At 36.8% G+C, this 10683-nt stretch overlaps 1 protein-coding gene across 1 annotated transcript; it reads left to right on the top strand.

The window, feature by feature from the left end:
- Positions 1–293: 293 nt before the first annotated feature.
- On the top strand, positions 294–10674 carry LOC119191222 (xanthine dehydrogenase 2-like; the record flags this gene model as incomplete). The annotated part of the gene is given in 14 exon segments (XM_037445132.1): positions 294–380; positions 3703–3860; positions 4329–4489; positions 4564–4946; positions 5107–5169; positions 5172–5326; positions 5696–5798; positions 5883–6010; positions 6126–6413; positions 6803–6964; positions 7430–7558; positions 7859–8343; positions 9992–10175; positions 10479–10674. Coding segments are annotated over 14 exon segments (2638 nt in total), but the record flags the coding sequence as incomplete, so codon positions are not given.
- Between the last annotated feature and the right edge of the window lie 9 nt (positions 10675–10683).

Genomic DNA, 10683 nt, shown 5'->3' with positions numbered 1-10683 from the left:
TTTAGATCGCACTCCACTTATCATTAAGTACAGTATTATGTTCATAATAGGCTATTTGACTAGTTGGAAACCATGTCAGATTATTTAGTAGTATCTATGAACCCTAAAAAAAATATTTTTATTTAATTATCCATATTTCATTAAAAAAATAAACATTTATTTAGCTATTATACATGTTTATAAAAGTAATGTTTTTTTTTAAATATCAGGATATGCGCCCATCCACAAGTCGCAGCGGTTACCACCGCAATACGCGTCCGTATGTTTTTTAAATCATTTTAGAAGCTCCTTTATGATGGTGTAGTCAGTCAAGTTACTACTTTCCTGCTACGCAGTCATGGACCGCATTTACTTTAAAGTGAATGGTGTCGAGAGATCGGGTCAGTTTTTATTTTTCTATGATTTTTTTGATATTGTGAATTAAGTTCCTTTTTAAATAATTTCAAGTACAGGTAGATAATATTTTAGAATAATATAAATAATTATAATTATAATCTAACAAATTTATAATTTGCTTGTGCAGTATACGGGTATATTCTACTTTCTCCATTCAATGACAGATCGGTTCCCGCTTAAAATAAGAGGACAAATAAATATTCAGTTAAAAATTATGAATTTATTAGGTCCCTATAATATATGAAATTGGCGTTTTGTATGGGATGAATACAAAGTTTTTTTTTTTGTAAAATATTAATAATTAATCGAAGAATGCACCATTGTTATTTATGCACTTTTGCCATATCATAGGAAATTAATTGATCTCTTTACTAAAAAGGTGGTTTAGACTGCCACATCGGAGTCGAAATTTTTTCTTTATATAAAGTTAACCAAATTGCGAAAGATATAATCTGTTGGAGTAAGGTCCGGGGAGTAGAGTGAATGTGGCAGACATTCCAGTTGCAGCTCCTCTAGTTTAGCAGCCGTCTATTGTTCAGTAGTCTATCGTTGTCCTGAAGCTGCAGTCGCCAGTGACCAGACTCGGTTGTTTAGCAGCTCGTCCATCATGGTTTGTAGTTGTTGACAATATATATCTGCCGTAATCGTTTGGCCAGATTTTATAAAGCTGTAGTGAACAACACCGGCACTAGTCCACCAAGCAAATCGGCTTTAAAAAGCTTAAAAGCTGGGTACCTCATGAAATTCACTCAATGAGGTACGCACCTTTTAGCTTTTTTACTTTCTCGATTTACTTGCAAGTGGATTAAATCAGTTTTATCACTCATATCGAAGCCTGTAGTTAACTCTGAAGTGGTTGGCGATGGATCCCCTTCAACAATAGCTTTTAATTTCTCATTATCGATATTGGTCTTCGGCCGTCTACGGAGCTTGTTCTTAAAGGTCGAAATTTCCAAAACAAAAACGTTGGAACCAAAAACGTACCGTGTGTTCTTTAGCAAAACCAGTGCCGTACACATCGTTAATCCTTCGAGCTGTTTTTGCAGAACTGGTGCTATGGTGGAATACATACTCGTAAAAATAGCGATATTTCATGTTTTCAATTGAGTGATATGAAAGACGCCAAAGAAAAAACTAATCAGAAAAAATCAAATAAATGCTATTTTCAAAACTCAAATGTACTAGTAAATGCATTATAATTTTGAATTTAGAATTCTTAACTAAAGAGAAGATATTTCAGATCAAAGTGCCCAGTACGACAAATCGCCAGTTTCATTTTATGTAAGTACGTACTATTGTTATCAATTTGGTTTTGATGACATTAAAAAGTATACATTTCAAAAAAAGAAACAAATTAGTCAAAAATTTTGTTTTCAAGTAATTTTATTTTAAGGTCGTAATGTTTATTCATGGTTGGCACTACTGTTTTTCCTTTTTTATAATAAAATTATAAAATGTATCGAATTTCTTCATTAGATTCATCCATTTGACACATAGAAATGTTTAACTCCGTTGAACTCAGCAAAAATTAGGCAGTTAAAGAGACTTTGGCTGGGAAAAGTTAATGCATCCACCATATAGGCCTAACATTGCACCTTCAGATTTCTATATGTTTCGGTTTCTTCAGGATTTTGTAGGCAATGTCTAAAAAGATGACTGCCAAAACTATTACCTCGTCAGCGGGCTCAGGGCCATCGCAACAGTGCGACGTGTCTTTGCCGAGTGGCTGGACAGCCGCCACAGCGCGGCTATTTTCGGTTGACACAGGTACTCACCAGGCTGGCTGACTGGCTGCTTTGGTGAGTAGCTGTGCCGAATCGTAAGTCCGAGGGTTTCGGCCGTGTGTCACCATTGTGACAACTGCCCGCTGGATAAGGCCTAACATACGATGGGGTTTTGGCCGGCCTGGGACAAAGAGCGTAGCATTCTCAGGTCAGTCGTCGAAGGAGACCTCTCGGTCGGCAGCCAAAGGTCCTGGCGTTTGGTAGCAATCTTCTGCGAGGTGGTCATGTCGCAGAAGGAGAGTGCCGAGAAGGATTAGGAGCGTGAAGATCCCTCCCGCCGTCAGAAGAGACGCAGGAGGCGCCGGGTGAATGACTGACGGCGTCTCCGGCCCTATAGATTAAGGGCGTAGCATAAGACTCAGTGGTGGCCTTAAACGACGCGAGGCCCCAGGCGAAAGCAAAAAGAACCAGACGTGAGGCCCCGGGCAGAATAAAAAAAACGTTCCCCTCTTTAACAGTTTCGTCGGTAAGATCGTCAAAAAAGGTCTTGCGAGGCACCGCGCGAGACCTCTGTAAGCGAGGCCCCGGGCGGTTGCCCGGTTCGCCTCCACCAAAGGCCGCCTCTGATTAGACTTACTATATCCCATCAAGTATTTAAATAAACATAAAAACAGTATCTTTTTCAGTGTTTGCTACTGGGTATGAGCTCTATGAGTAATGGGTCTCTTTTAGTATATATACCACGGTTGCAACACAAAACACGCCGCATGCCTTCCCCTAAGAAAAACAATGAATAATGCATCGATATCTACAATGGTACAATTTAAATATCTTCCTATTTCAATATATTCAGACGAAACCAGTCTGGCCGATATCCTTTGTTATCAATTTGTATGATGTATATATGGTTCATTAATTTGTATAATTTCAATTATTTGAACAGGTATTTTTATTGTATGAAAATTTAAATATGGTGATAGGTACTTTCGAATAATTGATTCAGGTGGGTGTCGAAAAAAATATATTTAACACAAACTCGGACATAGTGTGGTGCTACAGACCGGAATAATTAATGAGGTATACTTTATCTCCGAATTATCTGTTCGATTATGATTATCATCGAGAAGGCAGAAGTGCGTGTTAAGTTCTACTACCCGACCTTGATAAAATAATTTTCGCCATCTAATTAAATATCACGCATCTCAGAATTGGAGTTGATTTTAAATGTAGTCGGAAGTGTCTCATGTGATTTTTGTAAAACCTTCCATGTTGTTTCTCAAGCTCAACATGTCACCAATACACTAATAAGGCGATTAATTATACTCTATTGGCGTTTTTACATATGTCAAGGAATTGGGAAAAATATTTTAATTGCCATGGTTGTTAGACTGCTCCTATGCTGACACTAAGAATCTTATATATGTATATATTTTTTTCACTGTTGTACCAATTAACTCAAGCTTATGGGAGTTTCTTAAGACCGATATGAGCTAGGCGAAGCGTGGTTGCATTGGCTGCATTCTCCCTAACCCTTCAAAGACATGCATGATTTTATGTTACCTTTTTCTTTTGTTTCTTTTAGTGGGATGCGAGGTGAGCTCGGACCTGGCGTTGGTGGACTACCTGCGGAACTGGCTGGAGCTGCGGGGCACCAAGTACATGTGTCGCGAGGGCGGCTGCGGCGCCTGCATCGTCGCCGCCTCCAAGTGCCCCGGCGCTCCTGTACAAGCTGTTAACTCGGTATGCTTTATTTAATAATATTATCAGCCCTGAATTAAATACTATCCCACTATTGGGCAAGGGCCTCCCCACCTCTACTATTTCGAGGATTAGGCTTTTGTCCACCACGCTGGCTTAATGCGGATATGCAGGTTTCTTTACACCGTTTTCGGTCACCGTTAAATCTAGCGATGATTTACAAAGAATACATACATAACTTTAGAAAAGTTATAGGTTTGTGCCTTTAGGTTTTGATTCGCGAACATTCCCAATTAGGCTATTGACGCTTCGTTTATTTTCAAGAGTCAAAACATTTACCTAACTTTTGCGGTGTCTTTTCTGAGATCCTAGGCATTATGTATCATCATGTCCACTTAATTTGTTTCGTCAGTAGTTTTTAAATATGTGTCGATTCAGATAGCTCTGGATCCTAAAATGGTTAATATGGGTAATATGTGGTAAACAATTTTATTTCATTTCAATTATTAGTGCCTGGTATCGGTGACGTCATGTCAGGGCTGGGAGATCACGACAATAGAAGAAGTTGGCAACAGGAAAAAAGGGTATCACGAGTTGCAGAAGACTTTAGCCGATAGCAATGGGAGCCAGTGTGGGTACTGCAGCCCCGCATGGGTGATGGCTATGTACAGGTAAGTAGTTGTACCTTACAATAATCAATTAAAGCTTAGAAACTATAATTCATATTTTTCTTAAAAAATTGTAGCCTCATCCATGAAAAGAAGGACATAACAATGTTGGAAATAGAACAGTCTTTCGGGAGCAATGTCTGTCGATGCACAGGCTACAGACCTATACTAGAAGCGCTCAAGAAATTTGCAATAGATGCTCCGAAGGATAAAAAAATTACTGATATCGAATATTTGAATATATGTAATAGAACTGGACAGCATTGCTTCAAGGCAACCTGTAATGAAAATGAGTGGTGCATGATATCAGCTGATGATGTAAAACCTCCACACATTTTAAAGATTAAACTGAAGGATGGTAAAAACTGGTACAGAGTGTGTCAAGTAAATGATATTTTCAATATTCTCAATAAAATCGGTTATGAGTCCTACATGTTGGTGTCTGGAAATACGGCTAAAGGTATGTTATGTTATATCAATCGATGCCCTTTGCTTTTCTTCCAGCAATAAATGACAGCTTTTTGCGTTCATATGAATGGGATTCTCGAAGACTGGAACACCTTCACTTAACATTTCCTTTAAGGCCACCAGCGCATTGATATATTTTGTTCCGTTTTCAGGAGCATACCCAATACTCGCATATCCCCAACATCTGATAGACATCAGCGCTGTTGAAGAATTAAAACTTATAAAATAGATCAAAACCTGATCATCGGAGCTGGACTGACTTTGACTGAATTGAGAGATAAATTTGATATTACTTCCAAAGAAAACTATTTCGGATATCTAAAAACATTAAGCAAGCATCTCAAATTAGTAGCACATATTCCCGTCAGAAATGTAAGTAAAATAAGTTTTGCGGTTTGTCATTACTTTTGAGATGTTAGGATTCAGTGGACTTTGAGGATTATAATGTTGTATAAATCATACTTGTTTTAGGGATCCGTACCTGAACGAATTCTTAGAGGATTACTTTTTGTCATTCCGTATGACTATAGTTTACCTGACAAGTCCCTTTTTCTTTTGTATGCGTAGTGATATCAAGTAGCAATCTATATCAAATACTTAGGCGTACGATCCCATTCATTCGTGGAACCGTTAAACTCTCAGAGCAATGCAATCAATATATATGAAGATATTTTCAGATTTCACAAGGAAATCATAACTTATAGGGCATTTTCTGTTAATTTTGTTTGATTTATTTTTTAGTTGGGATCAATTGGGGGTAATCTGATGATAAAGCACGCACATAACCAATTTTCCTCGGATTTGTTTCTTTTGTTTACAACTGCTGGCGCACAAATTGTTATATGTAAGTAGTAGTAAAAATTTCCTCTAATAAAGTATGTTCATTTATATTGTTTATGACAAAAAGCATTAAACTCAAAAATTCTAGTGACATCGAAAGGGGTGAAGAAAACTCTGAACATGGAACAGTTTTTAAAAGAAGATATGAAAGGGAAGGTCATATTGTATGTGATGTTGCCGCCATTAAGTAGCGATTACCATATTGTCACTTATAAGGTACGTTGATCTACAGATCAGTGGATGAGTACATCGGCTGTAGCTCTGAGGTCCGTTTTCTGGTCAAATGTTTATTGAAAATATTACAATGTAATACCTGTCTTAAAAATTTCAGGTGATGCCTCGCTCACAAAGCGCACACGCAATAGTAAACGCTGGATTTATGTACAAACTAGATGGAGGAGGTACAGTTAAGCAGTGCAGGATTGTCTACGGCGGATTGTCACCGGTTTTCATCAAAGCCTCATCAACTAAATCATATTTAATTGGAAAGAATCTCTTTACCAATGAAACATTGCAAGGTGCTTTGAATGTTTTGGAACACGAGATAGTGGTGACGAATAGTCCACCAGAGCCCTCCGTGGAGTACAGAAAACAGCTGGCTTTAGGCTTGTTTTATAAAGTAAGTAATACCAAGTGGTGTTCAAATGTAATAAGGAAAATATTATGAATGTCAAAATTATTTTTATTGTTAAAATAAACGATAAATAGAGTGTGCTAAGATATTTTAAAGACTCATTGTATTTAGCTGCTAAACCTACTTAAAAATCGGAGCAATAGTAACCAACCGGGTTAGTGAAAGGGTTCATCTCAATATGAAGAATTTTAATTGATACATCTAGAAAGGCTTTAAAAACGAGACCAGTTGTTTTATTGGAGATCCAATTAAAATTTATTATTCCATAATAACAAAAATCGAGCAACTTACCATTAAAAGGGTAAAATGTGCTCGATGAACTCGAGGCCTAGACTTTTAATTAATTACAACATATAAATATTTTTTATTTCTAGAGTGTTCTGTCTCTATGCCCAACAAACATACTCGGATCTCAGTACCGATCCGGGGCGACCAAGATTCACGAAACACGACCGGTGTCAGAATCTCGGCAAGTGTTTGACACTAATACTGATTTGTGGCCTCTAAACCAACCGATACCTAAGGTCGATGCATTGGTAAGTAGAAAACAACTGGCTTACCCTCAAAATATGGGACCTAAAATAGCTGTTTAAATGTAGATTTCTAAGACCTCTGCCTACTTGAGTTGGTATGTATACACTTAAGTAAAATTGTAGTAACTTTGCATAAAATAAATCTGATATTGGACTTTTTCACAATATTAAGTCCCAAACAAAGAGTGTCGTTTAATATTCATGTTGAATATTAAATATATTTGGGTGATTTCGATATTTATCCGAAGTCAATTGAAAGGGCACACAATAACTTCTTACGCTGAACTTCTAACATACTTATTAGATTAATATATTAATTTGTGTAATTTACATCCAGATCATATTATTTCCACATTCCCTTTGTATCAAGATTTTTTATCTTTATTATTCTTAGTAAAGATAAAAATATGTTGTTACAATTATTTTGAAATACCTTCTTTCTTTCTTTTTACATTACATTACAATTAGGTACAATGTGCTGGGGAAGCGAAGTATGTAGATGATATTCCAACCATAACCGATGAAGTACACGCAGCGTTAGTTCTCAGCACCGTCGCTGTAGGAGATATTGTGGACATAGATGCAAGTGCCGCTCTAGTAAGTGATCCAATACTGTGATAATAAAACCTTTATACTGCTTTATTACAGTGTCAGTTTTAACTTTAAAATCGGCTCATAAACGATCAGAAATTAAATATTATAATTGCATGGTGTGGATTATAATTATAATTAAAAAAAGGCAGGACCCTTTATACATGACTAAATTTATTTATATATATAATAATACAGACACGTGTCTCGTATAATAATGATAAGTAAGAGTGTCTTAACAAAAAAAATACTTCTGTATCTTAAAAACTGCTGTAATAGAAATAAAGTTTTGAAACTCTTTTTTAGGAAATGCCAGGAGTAATTGCATTTTACTCTGCAAAAGATATACCTGGACAGAACACATTCACGCCAACTGGGTTTACATTGTATTTGGCTGATGAGGAAATATTTTGCAGCGGAAAAGTCAAATATTACAACCAACCAATTGGCATGATCGTTGCTGAAACCCCATCCATTGCAAAACGAGCTGCAAAACTAGTCCAGGCTACTTATAGGAATGTCAAAAAGCCAATTCTTGATATAAAAGATGCTAAAAAAGACTCTAAAAGAAACACTTCATATTTGTCCGTTCAAGCTGCAACCAAAGGGTCTGATATAAAGAAAGTGATCAAAGGAGAAAATGTAATTTACGCACAATACCATTACATGATGGAAACGCTGGCATGCGTAACGACACCGACAGAGGAAGGACTGGCTCTGTACCTGACAACGCATTGGATCGATGGCACTCAGATGGTTTTATCAAGAGCATTGAACTTAAAATGCAATAAGTAAGTTTGTTGATTAATATTCCTTTACTTTTCAAGTCATCAATGTAATATCTCAAAACAAATAGGGAAATACAACTTATAAGTAGCACTAAACTTCTTGCTTAAGGTTTTAATTATAACTGGCCACTCAATAATGTAGACGCGTTGTAGAAAAATTAAGAAACAAAAGGGCATCAGCGTTTTGATGGTAAAGATTATCCTAACTTAGACTTATTTAACAATAACATCAATTCTTACAAACGACACATCCACTATATCCTCAAAGATTCATAACTCTTAACCTCGCATATTGTTCACTTGTACCTACCAATCTTGTTATTCCATTCACCTAAGGGTACTCAAACTGTGGTTTTATATATACTTGCTATAATTTAACTTTTACTTTCTAGAACACGTGTTTTGGGTTATAATTATAGTCCAGGAATTATTTTTTATGTCATAATATGATGCATTCATGATTATAACCTGTTTTGTGTTTAATAAACAAATAAATAAATTTCTTAATAAAATGGCCGACAGTCTATAAACTCTCAATAACAACAAGACGCTATATATCGCTTTGATGGAAGAAGGTCGTATCATGCATATTTAAGAAATGATGTAGGATTAGCCTCTTATATTATCCAAAAACTTTAGAAGCGATACCGTGAGTCGAGAGAATACTCACGAAGGCGTGGTCAAGGTCGAATGAGAAAACCTAAACATTTGCATGATCGCTACGTCGTCAAATGAGCTTTACGTAACCGCACTACAACGTCAAGAGAACTTCAAAGTATACTAAAGAAGGCTACAGGTATAAAAATTAGGCGGTTTTACTAGACGGTAGGAAATAGGTTAATAGTAGCAGATTTGTGATCACGCCGACTATTTCGGGCCGTGCGTCTATTATTCAATATAGACAAGCTCGCAGACAGTCCACGCAAAATCACGCTAATTGGCAACTTCGATAGTGGATGCCAGTGCTTTGTACTGACGAATCACGGTTCGCTCTATCATGTTGCGATGGTCGTCTCCGTGTTTACAAACGCCAAGAGCGATACAGTGCAGAGGTAATCCAGGAATATGACAAATTTCGATGTGGCTTTCTAATGGTTTACTATCGGGCAGATCTTCTTTTAATGCCAGGCCACATGCTATAGCCATCACGTCAGATTACTTATGGCATCATGAAATTCGTGTAATGGAGAGGCCTTTCATGAGCCCTGACCTAAATCTGATTTAACACATTTGCGACTTGCCTGACAGACCTTTCTGGAAGCTTCCTATTACACTTCAAACACTGCAGCCGCTTTCTGGAAGCCTGCTGACGAACCATTTTTATCTACGATTAGTTTTCGCTAACTATGTACTTTTTTTAATATTGGATTAATTAACATAACAATTATTTGAAATCTAATTTTAGATAAACAATAGGAAATCTTGGTCCCCTAATTTTTTGACCTATATTGGTCAGGATTGGCGGAAATATATTTAGAAATATAAGTTAAATGGCGAGTTGTGTATCTAGTTGACTTATAGGTTTGCTAAATTGTACTTGATATTGAGGTAAATAAATACCCTGAAGTCGTTGAATATGACAAATAATTGGAGGCCTTTGCTCAACAGTTTGCAAAGTATCAAGTTTTTTACCATGGTATTCCTTAATTAGGATAGATATTCACGTGCGGCGTCTAGGAGGATCATTTGGCTTCAAAATATCTCGAAGCATGCTCATTGCTGTTGCGAGCAGCTTAGCCACGTTGAAGCTGAACAAACCGTGTCGGCTAATACAACCTATGACTAGCAATATGAGGGCCCTAGGCAAGAGATTCCCATGCTCTACAGACTTTCAGGTAATAAAGCTAATTTCATGTGTTTAAAATAATTCGAATAGGTGGGAATAGCCTAGATGACACTAACAGCATACAAAACCCGACCAAAAGTAATAGTTCATATTTCTGTTTGCTGTTTTTATCGTTTCGAGTTTTTACTTGTTTCTTCAAACATTGGCAACATACCAAGATTCCATCGGCATTATTTATTTCCTATCTATACATAAATAACACCTTGAATTATATAATTATAACGCGTACCATTAGGTGACCAACAGGTAGCTAGAAAAACAGCTCTAAAGAAAATAACAAACCATGTTTTAGGTTGCAGTGAATAACGATGGAGTTATCCAATACATGGACTACTTCCTCTATGAAGACAATGGGCATATAATCAACGAGAAACTTTCGCTACTTGGTGCCGAATCGTATAACAACTGCTACGACAGCTCAAAATGGAATGTCGATTGTTACGACACCATCACCGATACTGCGAAAACCACATGGTGCAGAGCACCAGGTAATAACA

The sequence above is a fragment of the Manduca sexta genome, unplaced genomic scaffold (assembly GCF_014839805.1).
Source record: "Manduca sexta isolate Smith_Timp_Sample1 unplaced genomic scaffold, JHU_Msex_v1.0 HiC_scaffold_1214, whole genome shotgun sequence".
NCBI classification, from domain to species: Eukaryota; Metazoa; Arthropoda; class Insecta; order Lepidoptera; family Sphingidae; genus Manduca; species Manduca sexta.
The sequence above is the reverse complement of the archived record's forward strand: the minus strand, read 5'-3'. Positions and strand labels throughout refer to the sequence as shown.